Source organism: Nanorana parkeri, unplaced genomic scaffold (genome assembly GCF_000935625.1).
Source record: "Nanorana parkeri isolate BGI_ZX_2015 unplaced genomic scaffold, ASM93562v1 scaffold242, whole genome shotgun sequence".
Classification (NCBI taxonomy): domain Eukaryota; kingdom Metazoa; phylum Chordata; class Amphibia; order Anura; family Dicroglossidae; genus Nanorana; species Nanorana parkeri.
In genome coordinates this window covers 280,691-307,581 of record NW_017306510.1, presented here as the reverse complement: position 1 = coordinate 307,581, position 26,891 = coordinate 280,691, and the positions used below count along the sequence as shown (strand labels likewise).

The 26,891-nt window shown below is 44.1% G+C and overlaps 1 protein-coding gene across 1 annotated transcript in view; it reads right to left on the bottom strand.

Moving 5' to 3' along the window:
• The window catches only part of LOC108787133 (trafficking kinesin-binding protein 1-like), a 52,416-nt gene extending 28,639 nt beyond the window's left edge, over window positions 1–23,777 (bottom strand). The window contains exons 1-3 of the mRNA XM_018556601.1: window positions 23,758–23,777; window positions 14,166–14,443; window positions 10,912–11,106 (exon numbers count right to left, since the gene is read on the bottom strand). Coding sequence (XP_018412103.1) covers window positions 10,912–11,106; window positions 14,166–14,443; window positions 23,758–23,777 — 493 coding nt within the window. The remainder of the gene's footprint in view (window positions 1–10,911; window positions 11,107–14,165; window positions 14,444–23,757) is intronic.
• Between the last annotated feature and the right edge of the window lie 3,114 nt (window positions 23,778–26,891).

Below are 26,891 nucleotides of genomic sequence, written 5' to 3'. Positions count from 1 at the left end.
CTCTTGCTCTATAATAGACGGGAACACCGCCTTGTCACATAAGGTCATTGCTTCTCGTCCAGCTCACCACAGAGCCACAGATCTGTACTGGGGCCTATTAATGGAATGGAGCTATCAGTCTTATGAATCCCCTAAGCCACACTGCTAGGGTACTAGTTTCTTTTTAATAAACCCAATTGAGGAACAATGATATGGAAAAAATCTGCACTAGAAAAATACAAACTGTATGTAAAAATAACCGAGCCTTAATACATAGATTGCTTAAGTACAGATAAGTGTGGCACGCATTCCATAATCTCTACAGATAACCACGCTGGAAAGCTCTTTTCTAGACTAATAATCTTCTTAATGATCCCTAGCAACTTCAGATCTGAAAATATCCTGATCTGCTCCTCATTATATTGTACTAATGAATACATCTGCCTTGTCTATGTTCACAAGAGCAGCAGTCAAACTATATTTAAATACAAAAGAAGATGCTATTTTAGCTGTTTAGTGAAAAACTCCTAAATATGTATTCATCACAACATCAGCTACGTGCCCGCATGTATTTAGCCATACAGCCTTGCAGAACTGGCCTCCAGTACCATCAGGTACACTATCTGAACAGCAAAGAATTTGTATGTTACATTGGCCACAGTTTTGTGGAGGGTGGTGGGACTGTACACCCCCAGGTCACATCTTAAGGCCTGTGTCACACGAGCAATACTCACCAGAGATTGCTAAGAGATCACTTACCTGTTTCTATTGAGTCACTACCTCGTTAGCCATGCCAGCAAGATGTGACTCTTTTGCTGCCACCATGTGAGTGAGATTTTGCTACTTTTTGGGCCAGCGAAGGAGTGATTCCATAGAGATAGGTGGCAGACTCTACTGGGTGATTCACCCATGTGAAAAGCTGGCCATGCACCTATCGATTATCTGCAGATTTTCTATGGTCAGATGGAAAAAGTGCAACAGATTCCTCCATTTACGCTAAATTGTGTGGATGGAGGAATCTCCCACTGGGCCAAGCTTCAGTATCTTGCTAGTCGGCCCTGCTGGCTCTCAAAATACCTGAACGATCTGATTGGATGCAGGCATTGTTCAGGTATTTTGAGAGCCAGCAGGGCCGACTAGCAAGATACTGAAGCTTGGCCAAGCGGGAGATTCCTCCACCCACACAGTTTAGCGTAGATGAAGGAATCTGTTGCACTTTTGCCATCTGACCGTAGAACATTTACAGATAATCTATAGGTGCATGGCCAGCTTTATAGTGCCGCTGAACAATTTATAAACCGTTTACCTTTGTGCTCATCACTTACAGAGGTCTTAGACTTGTTGGAAAATCTCCACATGATGGGCTGATCTCCCCCTTTTTGAGTCAGTTTTAGCTAATGTTCATCTACTGTACCATAACTGGGTAGAAACATATACAGTGGTCTTAGTTAAAAAGAGGTGGGGTACTGAGATGCCCAATTTCCTAGTAACCCACCATACTTATAAATGATAGACCAGCTAACTGGTGTTGTGGAAAAATGGCACACTGGTCTACAAGAATTTGGAACACAAGTGAAATGTTTTTAAGAAACTGTTCTGGTATTGTGGTTATCTGTCAAACTCTGATAAGCTTTCAAAGCTTCAACAAAGCTGTAGATAAGGCTGCATGATGAGTAATTATGTTCATCACTGTCACACTGATGTTCTTAAAGTCCATTTATGTCTTTTGATAGATTTGATGTATTTAAACACAGTGAGAATACTGTTAAGCTGGCCATACACTTGAATCACTTGAGTCCTCTATCCGCACTATTATTATTATTATTATTCAGAATTTATATCGTGCCTACAGTTTGCGCAGACATTACAATCACAATACAATTCAAGACAAGATGGTAAGGAGGGCCCTGCCCATGAGGGCTTACAACTAGTGATGGGCTCGGGCGAGTCCATCACTACTTACAACGTGGATGGAAGAATCTCCACTGCCAGCTATTGTATTGTATTGAATGTCCCAAAAGTAACTGCATCTGATAGGATGTAGTCACTCTTCAGCCAAGAATGTTCCAACCTACTCAGTTGATTTCTACATCGACTTTTATCAAGCTTAGTGGTGCACCCACAGCTTGAATTTTGGCCGATTCATGCTGAAGATTCGAGCCTTGTCTGGCTAGATTTAGCAAAGGTGAACTGGAAAAGGGCAAACTGGCAAATCACTGAACAAAACCTCTGAACATACTTTTATAAATAGGAATTAAAAACTACACTGGTTAAGAAAATGGTTGCCAAAAAAGTGTCATAGGTAGCTATTTGACCCTTAATAAAACACCCCAATTTTGTACACCCCCTCCAACAGCAGGTAGTGGTAGTCCAAAAACTTTACAACTAACTGAAACTGTTATCAGGTATATATCCAAAAGATTTAGAGGAGATAATCATTTGCCTTCCAGTAAATCCTTTTCGTATGAAAAAGGGCTTAAGGAAAGCATAAGAAGCTCATAAAAGAAGTAGAAAAACAAGTGCGGGCAAAGCTTCCTATGAAAGAATTTCCTCAATGCTTTGCCTTCTGCCTCGTGGCTACGAAAACCTGATACATCTTTTGTCATGTAAAATGCAAGGGGGTGAGAGTGACTCTGGGCCAGCCCTAGTTACCTCCCTGTTCCTCATGAAGATTAAGGCCCTCCATTAATGACGTGCTGGTAGTCACATCCACAAGCCAGGCTGAGGGAGAGGAAAGTCAGGCTGTCACTCAGGAATCCAGACAAACATCTCATTTAGCACAGTAACATTACAGAAGCAGCTTAAACCATGCCACAGATTGTAGCTATCGGCGGTAAACATTGTATGGGTTGATCAACGGCTCTGTTTACCTCCACAACGACCCACATTTCTCCTGTTCCTCCAATATTTATTTTGTCTTTTGTAGTTAAAGTAGATCCAGACCCAATCACTAATATTTCATATAAGTTTTAACATAGTAATGAGTGTGAGCAGTGTAGGCCAAAAGCCACAGTAAAGTGGAGAGCATACAACTATGGACTGGAGCTGTGAAACAGGAAGGAGCAGCTAGAAGCTGGAGCCAATAGGATACAAGAGGCAGCTGGGAGTCTGAGGCCAAAATGGGGTGCCCCGGTACTGAGCAGGTGGTGTGGGATCCCCAAGGACACTGAGTTTAAGTGCCAACCAGTGTTCACCAGAGCTTCTGATGGTGGAGTTGGGTTTCGCTGCATGCTGACCTCAGAATGCAACCCCCAGGTTCACCCTACTCAGCAAACCGTGGAAGAGGATACCAGGAGATAATGTTAAAGTTCAGGGCAGGTGGCGGAAAAGGATCAACGGGAGACAAGGACAAAGGTCAGAGCAGGCAGCAAACAAGGATCATCAGGAGACATAACCAAAAGGTTGATACACAGGAACAGCAGAGAAAAAGAAATAGCTGACTGGAGAGCACAGAGAACACACAGGGGAAGGGTCGCTGGAACCTGACTGGAGAACACAGGGAACACACAGGGGAAGGGTCGCTGGAACCTAACTGGAGATCACAGGGAACACACAGGAGCCAAAGGATTTATAGGAAAGTGTAAGTCACTGAATTATAATGGGATCTTAGGAACTAGAGCGTACTGGGACAAGGAACACTCTGGAGCAAAGGGACTCTGTGGAACTTGTCAAAGTTGGCGGAAAATTGTTCACCAAACAGTGACTATAACCAATCAAATGTAGTCACTGGGTATTTAGACAGAATATAATAGTTGGCAGGGGATATTTCCCCAACAATGGGCTGGATGGGAGAAATCTAAGGCATTGTGTATCAAACTACATCCATATTTTTCTTCATACAATTCTTTTTACTTCTTTTTGTGTTTCAGCACTGCTGATCTTTATTCAGCCTTTTTCAGCCACCTCCTGTCTATGTGTACTACCCCCGGCATCGGCTGCACATCATGGCTCTGGACCGCCTTGCAACAATGGACTATACCTGCACATTGTGTGTCAAGTATTCTTTTAATAAAAGCTGCAGATTTAGTAAGATTGAAAAACACTTCCTAGCTACACTGACCTGATAAAAGCTTATATGAGATTTTAGTGATTGGGTTTAGATCTACTTTACCTGAAACGTGGATCAGTGATTTCAACTGGAAGGATCTTTTTTTCCTAATTTAGTAAGAAGAATGACCAGCAGTGTCTGATTTGTGTGCCATACAATTCTAGTAATATATTAAATAGGATCTTCAGTGAAAATCTTCCATTGGGGAAAACCAGTTCCCAACCTGAAAACCGCCATAATCTTTTTTGCGCTAAAAAGGTATTTCGCCTTCAGAACGTAAACACACTCTCTAGACCGCACCCTCTTGAGTTATGTAGACCCTGGATAACGTGCTACACAATTCTTCTAGTAATATATTATACAGTAGTAAATAAACATGAGGGGACAAACATGACCCAGATTATAATTAACCGACTAGTCTGTATATTTACTTTCCCATTTCAAGGCAGTTCTGCAGAATGTTATTATGCAATAGAATTCTCTTTATGCTAGATCTGATACACCAAACCTGCTCCACCTCCGCTCAAACAAAATCATATTTCTGGTACAGCAAAACTGGAAAAACCAGATGATAACCAATGATATAAACAATTTAAAGAGAACCTGTCTCTGAATTGTGGTTAGTGATTTTCTGAAAACAAAAATGTGCATGCCCCAAGGACATTGAACGTATGCATTTTCCATCGGTTAGTGTGTCAATGACCAGGTACATTATGGGTTGTGCCATTGCTGAGTTCTTTTGAAATAAATACTAGTTTTCTGGCTATTTTTGGCCTCAGTACCTTCCAATTTGCTGACTCAGATAAAGAAAGTCACAGCAAAGTCAGCGCTCCTATGTTGCATACTTGATCCCAGTCAGTGACACAAGATATGAAGCATGACAGCCTGGTACCTAGATATTCTGGAAGAAGAAGTTATCCATGGTGGGCCCCATAATTTTTCAATATAGGGCCTTCTTTGGAAATATTCCATTAAAAAAAGAGTCAGTTCCCAGCGTGACTGGGATCAGCGACTCTAGATACTGAAGCCATTGAATCAGGATGACAACCCAGCAAACAGTATTTCTGGAAGGCGAGGTCAGCCATGTTAGACTCCATGCTTCCTAAATATGGGCTCTTCTTTGGAAATCTTCCATCATGCTGGGTGTAGATCTACTTTAACTGGAAAATGGACCTAGATTTAAACTGTTAAATCAAGAAATATGGAAGGGTCTCGTTTTCATGAAGCATGACCAGCAATGTCTTTTTTTACCTGTAATACCATTGCGATTCAGGTATCCTTGCCTGTGCAGTCCTCTTTTGTCGTTGTATGGAAGACAAAAAGCCGCAAGGATGAAAATTATTACACGTGTGAGAAGCTTTCAGGAACATAAATGTGCATGTGCCAGGGACACTGAACTTATGCTGTCTCCACTAGTTAGTCATCACTAACTGAGAAATATAAAGTATCCTCACATCTGATATGCACATACTTATTCCAGGCCAGAGGCATACCATGTAGTCAAGCAAGGATGAGGAAGACGGCCTTGTAGCTTGCGTATTCAAAAACAAGTCTGCATCGTCCACCTCTATAATCCTATCATGCAAAGAGTGAGAGCGCCACAATCATATAATTAGTCCAGTATAACTTCAATAATCTTGATACAAAGTCCATAGAAGTCCTTTCCAGACTGATTATCAGTTTGGAAATGACTTGGTGGAACAAACAGCTTTTCTTCAGAACAGATAAATCCCTGATGGGGGATCTGTTAACCCCTGAAATGGGTTGCCTATTTTCTAGAGATATACTGATACTAGTATTGGTATCAGTGCGGACACAGAGTATTTGGGCAAGTACTAGTACTCGGCCAAATGCTTCGATACTGACCTCCGATACCGGAACTTCCGGTCAGAGGGAGATCTGGCCCTGACCGCAAGTGCCGAGGGAGCATGGAGCCGGCTACCTTTCCCATGAGGAAGCCGGGAGGCGGGTTATGACGTGCCGCCCGGCTTCCTGATTGACTAAGAAACCAGCTTCACTTGTTGCTAGGCAGCCTGGCTTCCTGACCAATCAGGAAGCCGGACGGCACCTCATGACTCGCCACCCGGCTTCCTGACTGGTCAGGCAGCCTCGGCAAGTGAAGTCGGTGTTCTTTCGCTAGAACACCGGCTTCACAGGCAATCAGGAAGCCGGGGCGATGGATTATGATCCGGTGTGCTGGTGACATTTTTCTATTGGGTTTATGATCCGCCACCCGACTTCCTGATAATCTGGGCACATGGTGCTGGTACTCTGTATCGGCGAGTACTGGAAAAAAAATATCGGTACTCGAACTGGACACCAAAACACCAAAACTACAATTTCCTGACACTATACATGATACACTATATATGACCAATACCAGAACCTTTATACTAACCCTTATAAAAAACCCTAAACTCCTCTGACACTTAACCCACCACCTAACCCTTAAAAGAGAACTATGATCAAACCTTTTTTGGCGTTAGTTCTCTTTTGGGTCACAGGAGGACATTTACTAATGTCCTCCTGTGACCCAAAACTCAGCATATAGCAGGCATATTGCCACTATATGCTGACAGTGCAGAGCTCCGAGAAGGATCCCAACAATATTATTGGAATTCACCCCGCTACCTTATTGACAGCTGGCTCTGCTTCTCTAGAGCCAGAACCAGCTGTGCCCGCCCCCTCTCCTGCCTGCCCCTCCAGTCAGAGCTGGAGAAATAGAGAGAGGAGGGGGGAATCCCTGCGGGGAGCGATGACTGACAGTCACTTCTCTCTGCAGGGAGAAGATGGGGAACTGAGTGATCAGCGGGTGGTTCTCGATTAACAGAGCCAACATGTGACACCTACCCATACTCTTGCCCATAGTTCTCCTTTAACATTGTACCATTAACCTAACCCTAACTCTTCCGGCTGAACTCCAGGCAGATATATAAAACACTACAGGAAACAAAATGCAGACAGGAGAAGAAAGTAGAGTGAGCAGAGGGCTGAGCTCATCAGCCTGCTCCTTCACTGACCAATCACAGGAGGTGACCAAGCCATGGTAATCAATTACAATAGTTTAAAATCAGGTCAGCAACCTGGCCATGTTCCATGGTAGGGCTGTGTAAAGCAAACCACAGACAGCTTGAATTTGATCTGATTCCTATTGAATCTTCTGGGATTCTGCTAACAATACTGACATAAGTCAATTGAAAATCGGCTGAGCTGAGTAAAAAATGATTGGCCAAACAGTGACCGTGTCCTATCAGATGCAGCTACTGCAGCTCGGGGGCAGCGGTTGTCTGAATACAATAGCTGGCATTGGAGATTCCTCCATCCATGCTGTTTAGCGTTGATAGAGGTATCTATTGATTGTCTCTAACATCCTGACATCCTCCCGGCGGGGTGGGCCGACAGGGCCGGAGCACTATGTATCTTAAATCTCAGGACTGGATGGACAGAAATACAAATCCTCTGGCAAATAAAAAAGCCCCACTGAACTAAGTATTAAGCTACTTGCCTGGTTTTCAGCTTCACCCCATCCTTAAGCCTAACCCCTAAATGAGTTTTTATCTCCCCTCGTACCCTCGACACCCCATAATACTGAGTGTTTTAATTTAACATATTGCATATAAGAAGGACTTTTCAGCTTTGGGTGCAGCTGATCACTGGGCATATCAAGAAAATGTATCAGTAAGAAACTGGAAATATCACTTACCCGCAACAGACACACGTTAATATCTAATCTCTGGTCTATAACATAATATTTTGTGCCTTTCATTATATCCGCACCAATGAGCTCTCTTCCGTGTTTGTGTATTGACATGCTGGGCAAAGTTCAGCCGTGCTTTGAAAAGACATCTGCAGAGACCTTCCCTGGAGGTGATAAGGCACAAGGAGTGTTGTGTTCACAAACCGGAGCCATAACCTCTAATTGACTTACTGCGGCCCATAAATACCTGCACAAGCACATGCCATCCGCCATGAGCCTCGGGCATGCTGTGTGGCAATAACACCCATCCATCTCCAACAACATCCCCTATTCTCCTCTCACATAGTTCTCAGGTTTCTCTTACAGAGCCTATATTGCAAACTTCACATTCAGGTTAGGCTCTTTTAGGTGCTGAGCAAAAAAACTAAACAGAGAAAGGTACCCTATGCTGGTCACACACTAATAGGTTTCTTTTGTTCAGCTTGCGGGCTGAACAAATGAAATCCAACAGAATCCCCCCCACTGGGCTATTGCATTCTGACAGTCGGCACCTGGCATCAGAATACCCGATCAGTGACTGTGGTTGATTGGCTACAGTCACTGTATGGCAGACAATTTTGAGCTCGGCTCCTTCGACAAAAGTCAATTAAGCAATTGAGTTTTGTCAAGCTGGCAGGCCACCCACTGTTATAAATTGTAGGCTTTACTTCAAAGCCTATTTCCATGGGGAAAAAAAATACCCATGTAGTGGGGCTACCCATGCACTGCAAGGGTTAATGTTTAGGGGTATTAGAAAGAGGACTTTTACTTAGCTGATCCATGCTCCTCTGGCACCTGGCGCTCTCCTGTGGTCTCCCTTGCAATGCACCTCATGGACTGTCCCTCGGCATCCTTACATATAATGCAGGGCTATAAACCCTGCATTGTACCTGAGGATAGGCTTTAAGAGATCAATGTGCTTCCCCCAATGCTGCTGACAGCCCATCTGCTTTTGTTGCAAGTTTTGGAAAATACAGCAAGTACAGAAAAACACTTGTTGGTCTGCCAGAAATCAAGTGATCTCCTAAGTTCCTGTAGTGAGCTGATAATGGTGCCTCTATTGCAGCAGTCACTTACCTTTTTTGGTGGGGTGTTGGTGTTAGGGGTGGAGGGAAGGGGGTGTTGTGTGGTGGGGTGGCAGGGAGAGGGTGGTAGTGATTAGTGTGCGGCAGATAACATAACACAGAGCAGACAGGGGGAGTCCAGGCTGCTCTGAGTGTAATATGAAGGGAGGACATGTAGGAGATGGCTGCTCACACTATAAGGGTCATTACCTTATAACATGACCATGGCTCGGTGCAGAGCTGTCAGTTCATCCACCCGGCCATCACTCCCCACAAGGCCACGCTTTGTATCCTAACTCTGACATGGTCATGCTGCTCCGCTCTCTGCACTGACAGAGAGCCACGCTGCTCTGCTCTCCTCACGGATACGGCCGTGCTGCCTGCTGTCTGCACTGACATGGCCGTGCTGCCCCGCTGTCCTCTCTGGCTCTGAATTGGGAGACTGCTGGCAGCTGCGGACCAGTTGGTAACAGGCCACGGAGCAGTACCAGTCCGTGGCCCGGTGGTTGAGGACCCCTGCTCTATTGCACTGATATCCCAAGCATGGTTGTCTCCTCTGCCTGAGTTCTCCCCGGCAGAACTATAGAACACTCTTCTCCTCATCTCCATAACACAGCAAGCAGATGTTCGATAGTCCAGAAGGAAGAAATGGGTAGGGCTGACAACATTGCTTGGGATTTTATTGCAGCAGGGGCAGTTGTCAACTCAAAAAGGAAGTAAAGAGCTAAATGGATTTCTGTCAGTATCAACATTAAATTTTTTGTACTTGCATTGATTTTCAGCAAGAAAACATGGGAGAGATGTGAATGTATTGCAGAGCTGAATATGTTTTTTCGATTGCCCATACATACACTTTAAGAGCTTAGGTGATGGGAGAGGCAATGTACAGTGGGATAAATGAGCAGCCTCTCTCCCAGCTCCCAAGGGCTCCCTCTAGTGGTAGATGGAAAAGTTTCTTCACCAACACCACTGAAAGCCTGCAGGTTGCACAGTATTGCAGGGAACATACTAATCTCTTGTAATAAAGTACATCGTTTTATTGAGTACTCACTCAGAATGGCAAAGGGAGGGATCAGTGCTAGTAACCAGTCAAATGTGATACAGTGCATATGTGCTGCCAAAGAACATGCTGATAGGAGGAGAGAACATGAGCTGATGGAAGAGCTCATCAGTCTGTTTCTCTCCTTGACTCTCCTAGAACGCATTGGGGCAAGTAGGTGATCAAGCTGTATTGCTAAACTGCTGCAGGGAATAGTCAGGTCACTAACTTGGTTGTGCCGTGTGGGAAAGACATATACCTATCAGGACTGGATGGAAAAGAATACAATGATATGACAGATAAAACAGCTCCGCCTTCCATATATTTACCTGTTTGCTGAACCCATGAGATCATTTAAACTACTAATTATCAAATGGAGGAGATGGATAATATCATAGGTTGTCAGCACATTCCTTGTGCTTCAGGTGTCCTCTCTCCAGTGCTGCCTGGTACCCTTCCAAAATGACTATGCCAATGCAGACTAAGGCGTCGTACACATAGGCACATGTGACCATATAACGTAAACAGCGGGCGTATTTCTGTGCCAGGCATACACAGCTGCCCATGGTAGTGAATGGGTGTAGCCGCTTGCACTCATTCACTACTCTATTTACACTGCTACTTGCATAAGCATGGGCATGGGTGTAGAACTCTGGACACAGACAGTCTGCATCCAGGGGTGCAGAGCTTAACGCATGTGCATGGCTGGGCCTGCTGATTGGTTGCTCAGGAACTGCATTGTGAGATGGGACAACATTTGTGCCTATTCTACTACAAGTGGAGACACTTCAGGGGAGGTCCAGACAGAACGATAGGGACAGGTCTAAGTTCTGACAGCTTATACCCTCAGCTACCCCTTGCAGATGTTGATTTAGTACGTTCACGCAGGTTTGGTTATACACTGGATAATTTCTGTAACCAATCAATGATCAATTTCTTCACAAAAGTGCCATCAGCCTTAGTTATGAACATGACAATAAGAGAAGGGTAAGGAATCCTGACACTTCTCAGCTGTAGCTGAGCTCAGTCTGGACCATTCACTCACGGAAATACTTCAGCGTCTCTTCTATCTGTTCAGGGGTAAGATGGAAGGGCAGGTCAGGCGGTAGTAGCGGAGTGTGTAGCCAGTCGTCGTGGTCGTATCCGAACATGGTGTTTGCGCGCAGAGTGTAGTGAGGGAGCTTTGCCTGCAGAAGGCTGATGATCTCCAGCTCCGGGACATCCCAGCTGGTGCACACGTCTGGAAGCACAAAGGGTTAATCAGACCGATATTCTGAAGATAACGGCAAATACAAGGGCTAGGTTCACACAGTCATTTTCTGCTCTGTCTTAAAGTGGAAGAGAACTCAAAAAGTGAAGATCTGCTTTCTTTAGAGGGAACATTTAAATATGTTAAAGCAGAACTCCAAGCAAATCAAATCGTAACCCTTGCAGTGAGCCTACCCCTGGCACTGCAAGGGTTAAGTGCTTGTTTTGCCTAGGGAGCTAAAATAACAAAGTTATACTCACCCAAACCACGATCCCGGCTGGCTCCTAGACTCCCATCTCACTCCTCTCTTCCCCTCTGCCCCAGCCAAGGTATGTACCTCAGCGTCCTCACATCCTATACACTGTACAGAATGTGATGGCTCACAGGACCTTAGGCCACTGGAGCGGAGGGGGAGTGAAGCTGCAAGGAGCAGTCTAGGAGCCAGCCAGGATCGTGGTTTCTGGTGGGGTATATCATTGTTATTTTAGCTCCCTAAGCAAAACGAGCACCTAACCCTTTCTGGGGTAAGGCCCACGTTAAGGGTTAAGATTTTATTTGCCTGGAGTTTCACTTTATTTGTGTCTAAGCATTACCCAGAAAAATGTACATTTTGTATGGAGATGGAATTCCCCCTGAAAGATAGCAATGTATTTCCTGGTATGCGAGTATGCCTAGGCTCCCCTTTGCCTACATCCTCATTGCTGTATATCTGCAGTCTGAGATCTAAGGCACTGTTGCCTCTGTCTGCTAGTCTCAGAAGCTATGGAATGAGATTTGGTGATGTCACTGTTGTGCTGATCACTGTTCTCCTAGCTGGAAGCTCCGACATGAGGAAGCAAAGTCCTGCCTCTAGCAAGATGGCCGTCTCCACAAAGAGACTCATTGCAGAATAATGCATGGGAAAGATCAGCTGCAGGAGGACCACAGGCAATAATGGTGACTAGTCCTTGGCCTCTGCTTGCTTTTTTTTTCCAGGCAATGCTTCCATATTTTAATTACACTTTCCACCAAAGATCAGGGGAAAGAAAAGAAGATGGGGGCAGGATAGCATTAAGCGTAGCTGTGTAGGCAATAACTGGATCAGCTATGCAGGGCACTTTTTAGGATCAATCTACAGTGGTACTTCGGTTCATGAACTTAATTTGTTCCACGATTCTGGTCGCAAACCGAATTGTCACACAAAAAAGTTTCACAGCAAGTGTCTGCAACCGCGATCTCGACTAGAGGAAGACCACATGTCAGAGCGGGGGAAGATGGCCACGGTCGTGTTAATCACCTGATTTGGAGTTCGCGGAGCAAAATTCCCCCATCGCGAACAGAAGCGTTCGTGAACTGAGGTATTACTGTATATGCATTAACTACATTTAGACAATTGCCCTGTTTATACATATCTGCAAGAATGGGATCTGACAGATTCTATATGGAAATGATCCTTCTAGGTACAGGAAAGGTGCATGTGTTCTGCATAAAATGGAGTAATAGACACCCAACAAAATGATATCCAACAACACAAAATGGACAAAATAACCCCAACTTTGCAATCTTTTTTTTGACAGCCATCCACAAAAGATCTTTTCTACCATCTGTCAGGGATGGAGGCATCCATTATATTTTTTTTGTTCAGCCCGCAGGTTGAACTAAAAAAATATAACCGTGTATACTCTACTTAAACTATTTTCTCTTTTTGATGAATGCAGGAGAGCCAGATCACAGTGTGTGCGGCTGATAGAGGATAAAGGGACATGTGCTGCCCTCTTTAGGCAAAATGGGCACATAACTCCACTATGGTTTTTCAAAGCTGGAAAACTAACATTTCATTTACTCGTACTATTAAAGGATACATGCACCTTAAAACAAAGTGTACTTATTCTTTTTGTCCCCCTCCCCTGACCTAAAAGATTAAGATCCAAGGGGCAGAGTTTGGTTTTTATTTGACATCCAGCATTGCATTACTCCCTCTACTGGCCTCAACTGCACATTACAGCCCCATAAACTTCTATGGGACCTTCTCTGGGCGGGTAGAAGGACTTGGCCGGGAGAGGGAGGCTTGCAGCTCTGGATGTCAATAAACAGCAGAGCACTGGCCCTCGGATCCTGGTAAGTAGAGATCTGTGGATGGCAAGCGTGAGATTGTTTAGTTTTAGAGCAGAGAGGCAAAAAGAATAGATTAATTTTATCTAAAATTGCAATTATTCCTTAACAAAGAACTCTGGGCAGTAGAAAACGTAACCCTTGCAGTGGGACTACCCCTTGCAAGTGCTTGTGTTCGTCTAGGGTCTATAATAACAAAAAAATACTCACCCATATCTTGGACCTAGCTGACTGCTAGACCGGTCCCTGCAGCCGCTCTCCCCCTTCACTCCGGTGGTCTAAGAACCCGTGAGTCATCATGTGCAATACAGTGTATTGGACGCGAGGAAGCCGGGCACGTAACCCTTGTGGTCTGGGGGTAGCCCCACTGCAAGGGTTAAGCTTCATACTGCCTGGAGTTCTAATATAAGCTGTCCACATAATTATCACTACAAACAGGATTTAATTTTTGCTCCAATTGGTCAATTTTTAAGATGGCATTCACACGTGTGAATGGGGCTGATTGAATTAAATCTCACAAATTGTTCATACGAACAGCTGCGGCTGGGAAGCACTGTTCAAAGCAATGACAGTTTCCAGGGTCAGCAGTCATTCACATGTAATGGCACATGCTGCAATTACCCTCAGATGATCACCCCTGGACACAAACAGTTTGCATTCAGGTCGCTATACTTACCTTTTCAGTGGCCTGCACTTCACTTCTCCCTGATTCCTGCAAGAATTCCAAACTTCTGGGTGCGCAGAATTTGCATGTATTCTACAGACTCCAAAGTGTAGAATAGATGCAGCAGCTAGGGAGGAGAGAAGCAGCAATTTTTCAACACATGGGCCGCCGGAAAGATAAAGCTTTAGCTTTGGATATACTTTAAAATGATAGGACATTCAAACAAATTTCCACAGAACCATTTTAGGGAACTTTAACACCAATGTTGATGGGATGATAAAGCATTAATTCTTACCTGTGATTGTAGAAACATCTTTGAACTGAGGGGTGCCCTCTGCTGCTTTTCCATGTGTCTCATTGTACTGGGGTGTAGGGTGACTAGCGGGCACTTGGTGATCACTGGGGAACGCATGTGAGTATCTGGAAGCCTCCTCACAGGATTCGGAGGAGTCCAGCTTGGCAGCAGTCAGCGGGTGAAGCAGGCTGCCATGCACTGACGATCGATTGAAGCCGTGTTCCGGGAGGCAGAAGAGATATCCAGGCCTCTCTTCAGCGAGGCCACCGCTGATGGCTCTGCAGAGGAACAGGCAATTAAATTATCTATACCCAGTGAGTCAATATGAATGTGTTATACAGCTTCTTTATTACGTATATTATAAGCATTTAGCATTACACTACACACTGATATTTTTTTTTTTATTAAAAGCAGAATTGTAGTCGGTTTAAAAAAAAAAAGGCAATTACTGATCCATTGAAAAATCTTTAAATATATTTATAACTAGAATCTCATTGCTTATTTCCCTGTAACTAGGATTCAACCTGGAATAAGGAAAGAGAAGCACTGTAAGCCAATGAGACTCATTTATAATATTAGTGTCAACTGAAACACTATACAGAACATTCATTTACACTGTTGTCACTCTAATACAGGGAACTTGTTATCGGGAGGGAGGACACAGATATGAGCTCCTTCACTATCTAATCACAGTGTGTGAAATAGTGAAGTCAGGGATTTCGCTATGCAAGGGTGCAGGGATCACATGCCTGGCCAAGCAGAATAATCTGGCAAATCTCACTGGCAGAATATATAGTGTGCAAATCAATAGTAAAAACGACTTTGGTAAACAAAGTCTACCTTTAGGCAAAAGTGCTATAAAGGCTCATGCACACGGCTGCAAGAGGGCCATACAGCAGCCATATTTTTCTGCCCGGGAGTGACATGCACCAAACATCTGCATGCAACCGGCCTGTGCAATCCAATGACAGGCATTCTGAAGCCGGAGCTGTTCAGATTGATACACACAAATTTAGCATACACTTCCATACAGGGCTATAGACGGGTTACACTGTCATTTGCATATCACATACAGTCACGGCTTCAGCTAGCCTGCTGCTAATTTGTACAAGCTGCCTATATGCTGCTGTACAGAGCATCAGAGAAATGCGCCATGATGTGTGCTGTACGGTCCTCTAGCAGCTGTGTGTATGAGCCCCAATAAGTAAGATAAAGACAAGCTGGCCAACTCCAATGGAACTTGCCATCAAAATTCTAGGGGAGCTATAACAAGTTGATATTACTTGCTTACTACATTCCAAACTAACGTCCTGACTTTGCACTGCTCTATCTTCTTATGTCTAAGGAAAACTACAACGATGAGATAACCCTTGTTCTGTCCGACTGCTGCACAGGTGCCAATGCTGGTGTTACTCTTCCCTGATGAATCCTCTATAATGAAGAATAAACCAACAATAAATGTCAGAGACACCACCAGTGTCTTCTAGCTAAGTTTCCCTCAGCTAATAAACTGCTGTTTATATCCATCTTTCTTTTATTTGTTTCAGGCATCTTTCTTTTACTGCTGTTTATATCCATCTTTCTTTTATTTGTTTCAGGCATCTTTCTTTTACTGCTGTTTAAATCCATCTTTCTTTTGTTTGTTTTAGACATATAATTATATGTCTAAAATAAATAAAAGAAAGATGGATATAAACAGCAGTTTATTAGCTGAGGGAAACTTTCATCCTGCTGTAGGGGGGTTTCTGAGTTAACAAAAGGATAAGCATGAAATCATGCCGCCTCCACCTTCGTAACATCTCCAAAATACGCTCCTTCCTCACCAAAGATACCACAAATTGCTCATCCACTCCCTTTTATCTCTCGTCTTGACTATTGCAACTCCCTCCTCATTGGCCTATCTCTACACAGGCTATCCCCCCTTCAGTCTCTCATGAATGCAGCTGCTAGACTCATCCACCTAACCCACCGCTCAGTGTCTGCAACCCCCCTCTGTCAATCCCTACACTGGCTTCCTGTAGCCCAAAGGATAAAATTCAAAATATTAACAACCGCGTACAAAGCCATCCACAACTCTGGCCCCGGCTATATCTCCAACCCGGTCTCAAAGTATTACCCTAACCGTCCCCTCCGCTCTTCACAAGGCCTCCTGCTTTCCAGCTCCGTCATCAACTCCTCCCATGCTCGCCTCCAGGACTTCACTAGAGTGTCTCCCATTCTATGGAACTCTCTACCCCAACCTGTCCGTCTATCTCCCACACTGACTGCCTTTAGGCGATCCTTAAGGCTCATCTCTTCAGGGAAGCCTATCCCACCTCAACCTAACCACTGAACAATCACTTTCTCAAACAATCATCCCCGCACAGCTACCTCCTCATGTATCACTTGCCCCTCCCTTTTAGAGTGTAAGCCCTCACGGGCAGGGCCCTCCTTACCATCTTGTCTTAAATTGTATTGTGACTGTAATGTCTTCCTTATATTGTAAAGCGCTGTGCAAACTATTGGCGCTATATAAATCCTGTATAATAATAATAATGATGGAAAATGGCCAAAGTATTTCAAATACAGGTATCAGGGAATAAGTCACAAACCCTATCAGCACCCCTGCAGAAAAGATGGAAGACAACCCCTCTTGCATGCAGACACCGTACAGCGGTCTTGTCCGGGCCCATGAGAGTACGCCTCCAATGGTAGGAGCTAATCTCAACACTCCTGACTAAAGAACACAGAAAAGACAGAAAAAGGATAGAAAAGACAAAAGAGGCAGAGAGAGAAAAGAGGTGAAAACAGAAAAAAAAGAGTAAATAGGCAAATAAGGAAAAGGAGAGAAGAGAGATAGACAAATCTAACTTTATGCACACACAAAAATTTAGATACAGGCTTCTTGAACAAGGACAAGGGCAGGGGGGATGACCATAGGGTCTAGAGAGATATAAAAGAGTAGTAAATGAGCAAGAGTCTTCATGTCATTATAAATAGGAATGAGTGAATTCATTCCTTATGCAGAAAAGATGTTTGAAAATTAGCACTATCCCGGAAGAGATTCCAAATGGCCCCAATATTGGAAAATTTATATCATAAAGTTTTTGCAAAAGTTAAAGTACACGTGCACACTGTGCTGCATTGTCATCCATACTGCTATCTTTATGTATTCATTATATTGCTGACATAATAAAAAATAAAAAAAACATACACAAGAAAATATATACAATGAAGAAAGTGGTTTCTTTTTAATTTGCTATGGGTATACATTTATATTTAAAATGTTTATACAATATGTATTACAATGTAAATATACTCAGATTTGTTGGTGTGAAATCAGTAGAACAACATCTCAGTGTAAAAGGAAACAAAATATGTTTTTATATCTTCTCTACATGGGACACTAATAGAATAAATGTCAGCATGTGGTAATACTATTTGTACACTAGATGGCAGCATTACCCCATTGTAACTACAATATTACAAAAGGGTTACATCATGGGTCCAGGTTACTCTTTGTTCAAAGAAAGGATCTAGATTTGTTTTCCCCAAAGGAGTGGATAACAAGACTGAAAAGTATTAAATGCACAGTGAGAAATAACTTGTCAGACAGAGATTGCTGCATTGATTAGCATATGTCATATTTTAAAGTGACTCTGTCAGGTTCCTATAAAGCTGCTATTGAAAGGTCCCTGCAAGAGAAGTGGTAGTATATTAGCCTCCTTGATAGCCTGTGTTTCCTACCTCCCCTCTGTTCCAGCATTGCAGCCTCCCTCAGAGTGTATAGCATTATTCTGGGAAACTTCTGGGAGTGTTAGATGCCTTTGTCCCCGTCATGTGCCGTGGTCCCTTTTCCCTACTCCTCTGTCACTGCCAAGTCCTGTAGTGAGGTAGGGTTTGAAAGATGGAACTGTGGCGGGTAACACAGGCATCTAACACTCCAGGAAGTGTGGACTACTAAAGAGATTACCGGAGGCTGCAATACTGAGGTGAGATAGAAGGCTGCAAGGGAGTTGGGCATTAGACATGTATCAGTTTGTATCAGTTGTTATCAGTTTGTTTGGGATTTTTCATTCAATGAAGGGAATTTATGAAAACTCAAAGACAAAATCTGGAGCAGTTGCCCATGGCAACCAATCAGCTTCTCTCTTCAGTTTGTTCAGTTAAGATTTGAAAATGAAAGAAAGAAGCTGATTGGTTGACATGCACAGCTGCTCCTGATTTTGTCTGCTCCACTTTTGATAAATTGCCTTCTATGTATTTCAGTTCATTTATCTTTTCCCCAGCAAAACTGTTAACATAACCCTGTGTTGATATTCGAGTACATGTCCACAAAAGGTATTCTCAGATCCTAAATTAGTGATATTGTGCAACCATATAACCAGACTGCACACACATATCCAAGGATGTCCTTGGCCCTAGCTGACACCCAGTATGACAATGTAGCTATTTAGGGTGACCGTAGGGACCGGTAAGTTCTGACCATCTAAAGCCATTATTCTTGCTCATGGAGATCTTCCAACTTGCTGGAAAATTTTGGTTTGAGCTGGCCAATCGTTCCCATTTCTCAGCAAGAAGATGGGTGGAGTGTGATTACCGCACATTAACAGCTTTGATCAACCGGGGAGTCACGCAAGAAACTGCAGTGGGTCAATAGCACAACTGTCAGAGAAGTGAAGTGTTGCTCATCTTCGTGCTGCACATTTTCCTGTGTGCACGCATATGAGACAGTCTAGTGAAAGGATTGCACGTACTCGTGAGTGCGCACGCATATATGCGCACTCTGTCGCGTGCGCACGCATGTGCACAAGCCCTCATTTGAACATTGGCTCCAGACGGCCTATTTAAGGAGGAGCTTTGTACCTTTTCCTTGCCGAGAGTTCTTCAGCTAGTGCCCTGCTTCCTTTGTTTCCTGATTCTGTTTGTTCCTGATATTGACCCGCTTGTTCTTGGACTCTGCTGATTGCTGCCTACCCCTGACCTTGGCTTGATCTGTAGCTTCCTTCTGCTTGCTGACCTTGCACTGCCTTGCCTGCACATTACCGATCTGGCCTGCTCCTGCCTCTGTTTGCTGATTTTGTACCTCACTGCCTGCTTGATCGTGACCCGACTTGTTCCCTTCTTCGGCTCTGCTCTGCACCGGTGCCAGCTTCACCCATTGCTGACGTCATATTCGTCATATTCTTCCTTCAGACTGGTCCACCTGCATCTCCAGCTCCGGGTGTATCCACTGCATCAGGCACTCGTGTCCCTCTTCCGTCCCTACACCCTCTGCCCACCATTACCAGGGGTGTTTGAACAAGAGAAGCAAGGGAGGCCACCCTCGTCATCTCAGACTCTTACCAGGTATGTGACAGCAACAAACAATGACCAGGTAGCTCCTCAACCAACTATTCCCGAGAAGTTCAACATGATGCAACACCGCTCCTTCATGCCAATGCAGCAAGGAAGACAAACGGGTGCTCGCTGGCTGGGCTAGAGCGTGTTCCCGAGAAGTGTCTGTCTTGTCTGCGGTGAGTCTTAGCTCGACATTAATCAATTAAGTTTATTTCAAACTTTCACTAATAGCACTAGTTGGACCAAAACAATTGAGCTTGTTGAGCTTCCTTGCAACATGCATGGGTACCCTCAAAACAAAGGCCATTCAATCGTCATCTAAAGGGGTCCGGAGATTCTACTTCTTGTCAATTAACATTTCATCAGCAACAAATACAACAACCTGCCTAAAAACAACTATAAGAAGAGGGAAGGCTCCTTCCCCTGGGAAAGGGGGTCAGAGGGCACCGGTAATCTACCAGACAATGGAAGACGTCCTTTTCTGTTTACTGCTGTGATGAAGTTAATGTTTATCCAGAGAACAAACAAGACAACAAAAGGGACTCTGGGTTAGACCTAAGAACTCAACAGTCCATTTTCCCACAGGGATGGCCAAGCTGTTTGTTCAATTAATCTCAGATGAAAGAAAAGAAAGTCTTCAAAGATGTCTTATGGGCCAGTTGGTTGTGAGATAACAAGGTTGTTATACTATAGATCAGGTGACAGAAGTCTAACATAACATTAAGGTATAAAAGTTTGTACAAATGGCTTTGATTGGTTATAGGACATATATCTATTGTGACTGTCACTTTGATGCCACCTTAGGACAATTCTCACCATGCCTAATGAGGAAAACACATCTCTTTAATGTTCTACAAATTAACAAGACCGTATAAAGCTGGCCTTACCCCACGGGGCAGAACAAGAAACAAACGCTCAATTTCTCCCATCCCGCATCCCATGCTGGGTTATTTTATTCTGACAGTAGCGCCTGCGTGTACCAGAATACCCTCAAGTAGGGTAAACACGGTTAGAATTTCGTAAAGAAGACGTCTTGGGAACGTTCAGTCGAATAGCTATCAATTAGTATGGTGTAATCGACGGACGAAAACAACAACGTTCCTTAAAATTTGCCAAGGAAAATTTTTCTTCATCGAACAAATTTCTAACAGTGAATGTGGTTTTTGTTTGGAAACTCCATTCATTCCAGAATAGAATGTTAAATAGAAACTAAACAAAATTTCCAACGACAATCGGTAAGTTTCTGATGCCAGTTTTAAACATTCCAACAGGATTTTTCATACGAATATTCCTGCAAAACTCTACCCATATATATGTTACTGAAGAGTGGCGGTCTCCCTTGCTTCTCTTGTCCAAACACCCCTGGTAATGGTGGACAGAGGGTGTAGGAACAGAGGAGGGGCACGAGTGCCTGATGAAGTGGATACACCCGGAGTACGAGTACCAATATTTTTTTTCTGGTACTCGCCGATACCAAATACCAATACGGGAAGTCCCATTAAGGAAGCCAGGCGGTGTGTAATGACTCGCCACCTAGCTTCCTGATCAGCAGGGAAGCCATCTCCATGCTCCCTAGTCACTTGGTGACAAGGAAGCATAGAGCCGGCTTTCTGGCCAATCAGGAAGCCAGGCGCCACGTAATGAAGCGTAGCCCAGCTTCCTGATTGGTCGAGAAGCTGGCCAATCAGGAAGCTGGGGCAACGTGTCATTACACGACACCCGGTTTCCTGAGTGGCCGGGAAGCCGGCTCCATGCTCCCTCGTCACCAGGTGACGAGGGAGCATGAAGCCGACTTTCTGGCCAATTAGAAAGTCGGGGGGCATGTAAGGACACGCTGCCCGGCTTCCTGATAGCCAGTTCCCGGGCAGCATGTAATGACACGTTGCCCAGCTTCCTATTACCAGAAGCTCAAGTATAGGGCTAGGCATTGGAGCATTTGGGTAAGTACGAATACTCGGCCAAATACTCGGCATCGCCACCGATACCGATACTAGTATCAGTATCGGTGCATCCCTTGTTATTAGGAGTGGGATAGAACTTATGGAAATACAATATAGAAACACAGATTTATTTACTGACCATAGATACCCTATAACATCTGCACTGATGGTCAAATATGCAGAATCAGCTCTTCTGCAGTTGAAGAGTGAAGTCTCGATCTGCCCGTGTGTTGCCAACTTTGCACAATATTCTCAATCTTTTTCTCATGCATCTATTCATTAGTTTTCTGTGGCGCTACCTGCCCATGGTGCATCCTCCTTCTTACCAGGAGAAAGTAATAGGCTAACACTGCAACCTTCTGCTTAGGCGCTCTACACTACAGAGGAACACACCACATTAATCAGTAACCATTGCACAGCCCAGGATTAGCTGATTTTTGCATCTCTGGATAACTAAATCTGGACTTTGCCCAATATACCTGGTGGGGGTGTCCATCTATAAAGTTATGCAAAAATACACCTGCATGATGAAATGGTAATCGCCCAAAAAATGGAGGGAAGTTAAAGCAAATTCACCAGTTTGCAAATCAGTCTGTCAGTCTTGCAATGCCTCATGGGACTTGTAGTTCCATCACAGCTGGTGTGCCAAGGTTGCCTACCCCTGTTTACACATTGCCTTTACCTATCTATTCATTGTACAAAATGCTGCTGGCAATGTAATGCCTTGGTTGGTATAACAAACATCACATTAAAGAACCTTCTTCTGAAAGTGCTTGTTACATGGCTGCTATGTTAATTTTCCATCTTCAATCATTTCTTTGTCACTGACTTGCACACTGTTTATTAGCTCTAACTTCACTTGCTGCATACTTATTTTGCTTCACAGACTTGGAAAGCATGGAAGCCAAAGGATCAGAATGGCATCCATGCAGCTAGCATTTTCAAGCCACCAGTTGCCAGCAGCCCCCCATATTTTTCTCCCAACCAGTTTTTGCCGTTTGAATAGCTTCCATAAGGGACTAAGGCTGTTTAAAAGCCCATTCCACCCAAACATGATATTTAGTTGTAGTTAGAGCCTGGTGGGTACCTGGTTTCTTATAAGTCTTGGCTGCTCCAACAAGGAGATCTCCCTGTTAAAAACTCATAGCTCTTGTCCTGTCCACCTGGGTGTTTTGGGTGTTCCACCTCCCATTACATTCTCCATACCAGCGTTTCTCAACATCTTTTCAGTCACAGCACCCTTTCAAAAAATACTAAGTCTTAAGGCACCCCAGTCTAAAATGGAAAAAAAATAATCTAAAAAACTACGTATGGAAACTCCAAAATCTATGCCAGGCCCATATCCCTGATAGGGGGTTTGTTATGGATTTTAAGGGGGACCCCATGGAAACACAAAAAAAGGGTCCCGTCCTTCACATCAGAGTCCACCCTTCAAATAAGAAGTCCACAATCACATGAGTGCCCACCCTTCAAATAAGATGTCCACAATAACATCAGAGTCCAGCTTCAAATGAGAAGCCCACCATCACATCAGAGTCCCCCCTTCAAATGAGAAATCCACCAGCACATTAGAGTCCCTGATTCAAATGAGAAGTCCACCAACACATCAGAGTCCCCCCCTTCAAATGAGAAATCCACCATCACATCAGAGTCCCAGTTCAAATCAGAAGCGCACCGTCACATCAGAGTCCCCCCTTTCAAATCAGAGTCCTCCTTCACATCACAAACTCCCCTTTACATCAGAAGCTCTTCCCCTCACATGAAGAGCCCTCTTCACATCAGAATCCCCGCTTTACATCAGGAGTCTTCTTCACATCAGGAGTCCCCCTTTGACATCAGAGCCACTCTTTAACACCACATCCCCCATTTAAAAAAAAAAAAAAGTCCTCCATTTTACATCAGAGTTCCTCCTTCACATTAGGAGCCCCCTCCACACCAGAAGCGTGCCTGCACCATGGAAAGGCATAACACAGTGTTAAGGTTTTGAGGCACCCCTGAGGAAGTCAGAAGGTTGAGAACGGTTGCTCCATACTATAAGATAGAAAGGTCCACCAGGGAGAGTAGAATGGAAACCCCACATAAGGGGCACAGCACGTGTGCAGTGCCAGAGTCCAAAGATCACACCGACGGACAAAAAAAAGCCATCAAGTGTATTAACTTTTCAGCATGTACCAAAATTTTCAATATCAGGGATGGACTTACCCTTTAAGAGGACTAGTGATGCTCAGGCAGTAGCCTGTATAGATATAAAGCTCTACAGGGTTTACTTACAGTAAAGAATTGTAATGTACTTGTCAACCAGGAAGGTCCATGCAAAAAATCTTCCTACTGACCTGACAATCTTGTAATGCATGGTGAACGTTGTCCTGGTGCTGGTACTCCAATGAGCCCACTCGGTGCCCCTTTACATCATGGCAGTAGAGTCCCCACACCTGGACACTGCAAGCTGTGTGATGTGACTGAGAGGAGCAGACGGCTGCTATCAATGGAAATGTGTGTGAACAGAGAAGGAGGAGCGCCCAGGCTGAGCACACAGGGGGGAGTAGACTAGATCCTAAAAGAGTCAACCTCATCACAGTAAGGGAGAAGTTCAATTCCCAGAATATGGGGGTCATACAGTGCCCATTGGCTGCACGGACAAGGATTTCTTTCTACATAGTCCTGCAAAGCTTTCTTGGTATTATCATCTATCAGACTCAAAAGTAGAAGGATGTTAATAATTCCTGATCACTTCTGCCAATCTCATCTTTTAAATGTTGATTGGGTTCAGATGTCCATACCTGGTCATCGCCTGACAATGGACAACTGAATATCCCTAATGAGGCTGATCGTTACCCAAATTAGGCAGAATTGTCTATATTATATATTGTCTTTTTCTTTTTTGTGTACACCCTTAGTCCATTTGTGGCATCTCTAAGATGCCGTACATGACCTGGGTTCAGGGGTCGATGTAACCCCTGTGCACATGCGCAGCAGTTATATCATCAGTGGTCAACCAATGGCCAAAAGGGACAGTGGACACTGGCCGAAGTGGACAGGGGACAGGGCTGAGGACTGAAGACTGATTCGGCGCTGGAGAAGGGAACACTTGTGAGGTAAGTGTGCCCTAATGTGCAAGTATGCTGAGCATGTGCTGCCCTATGTGTGACCTCCACAAACATGCATACAGGCACGCATTGATGCACCCACAAAAGTGTGAACCAGAGGTTAAGGTCCATTGTTGTGATGTTGTACAAATCGCTAACGCTAATCGCTGCGCTCTGCTACAAATCACTCTCCTTCAGCGATGTGTACACTTTAAGATCATTCTGGTTTAGCCCCGCAGGCTGAATGAGAGAAATCACACCTGTCGGGCTTCTGTATTCTAACAGTTGGTGCCTGAGCCTGTCGGAATACCCACAGTGACTGTAGCAACCCAGGCATGAGGGGATAGGAAAAAAAATGGGGTGGGGGGAGTTCCTTTTAAGAGAGAGAAAATAATTCTACTGTGCCACTGACAACTCCCTCTAGCGGCTAATCTTTGTATCTGATGTAATACGGTATAAAACAGCCTTTCTCAACCAGGGGGCCATGGCACACTGGGGTGCCTCCTTGCTTCCTCAGAGGTGCCTCGAGATTTTGTAATGGTAAGACTCTGATGTGAATGGAGAACTTTGATGTATAAATAGGGATTCTGATATAAAAGAAGGGGCTATAAAAGGTGGCTTCTAATGTAAATGGAGGGGGCTTCTAATGTGAAGGGGGCTTCTAATGTAAATGGAGGGGGCTTCTAATGTGAAGGGGGCTTCTGATGTGAATGGAGGGGGCTTCTAATGTGAAGGGGGCTTCTGATGTGAATGGAGGGGGCTTCTAATGTGAAGGGGGCTTCTGATGTGAATGGAGAGGGCTTCTAATGTGAAGGGGGCTACTGATGTAAAGGGAGACTATAATGTGAAAGGGGGGCTTTGATGTGAAGGGGGTCCTTGATTTGAAGGGAGGACTTCAATGCAAAGAATGGAACCCCACATGTTCATGCATGAGGTCCCCCTTACATTTTAGACAGGGGTGGCTCACATTTTCCATACTTTTTAGGGGTGCTGTGTCTGAAAAAGGGTTTGAGAAACACCGATATAAAACAGCAAGCTTTTAGAACGTAAAAGTCATATAATAATGTGTCATATAAATAATAAAAGTCAAATAATAATAATCAAGGAATGTAAAAAGTTAACCCTTGCAGTGCATTGCAAGGGTCCACTGCTTGTTTTCCTCTAGGGGCCGATATACTCCAATATATAAAGACCTGAACTCACATGTGATCCTGATTAGAGTGAACCTTTATCTCATCGCCCTCATAATATCAGAATATTATCCACACAAAGCTCTCATAGTACTATAAATATAAGCTTTGTACGTCCTTCTGCTATCTGGTAACATTTGATAGGTATAAGACCTCGGTCCTGACACAGTGCCCAGGATTTTCTATTGTGCCTCATTCAGACGGGACACACTAGACAAAGTATCAGGTATGTGTGACTTAGAGAACATTCCCAGTCCGCAGTAGCCAGCACTGGAGTGTGACATATCACGACCTGTATCTACCATTCCCATTCAATGGCCATCTTCTTAGCATTTCAGTTACCCCCTAATATTTCCTGGGATCTTCAGATAGACAACTTACCCTAAGATGCTCAGGTAGCTTTTTTTTATCATGCAGTAAATGAACACAATCTGAAACCAGGTATATATCAAACAGATGGGTGCTGAAAGGGGTAGCTTGGCACCGCACCATGTGTTTCTATAGCACTGGATCATTGGGCGTTTGCCCACACTGGTTCATGTTAAAGGGTACCTATGGTCACATACGTAAAATAAATCCGTAGTTCCATATTGATTAAGTTCTATCCCATGCCTAATAATCATATCGCTCTAGGAAGTTTGTAAACTTATTGAAGATGCCCATAGGATGTACTTCCTCAATGCACTGACACCTTTCCACTCAGCCCTGTGAATATGAACTTCCTGGTGTCACCACTCTCACTGAGCCTGCCTCCCTGAACTACCACTCAGTGTCTGAACAATGTAACATTATCATTGCTTGCTGGTAGCAATGCATGATAGGGTATGTAGTCTTGAGAAATCAAGGATGCACCACATCAAGCAGCAGGGAATGGGACTAAAGCAGGGCACACGGTGTATTGGATGTGAGGACGCCAAGGGACAGCCCATCGCTGGAAAGGAGGAGGACGCAGGTAGAATGGACCAGTCTAGCATCCAGTAGTCTGCAAGGTTCAGGTGAGTATATCTTTCTTATTTTTGTCCCTGGACAAAAACAAGTACCTAATTCTTGCAGTTGCAGCTAAGGGTTAATAATATTTATGGGCGTTCTTCTCCGAATCCTAAAACCTAACACTTATCCCTAACCTTATTTTTATCTACTGTAATGTATACAGTATATACTACGTTATGCCAATATATATATATATATATA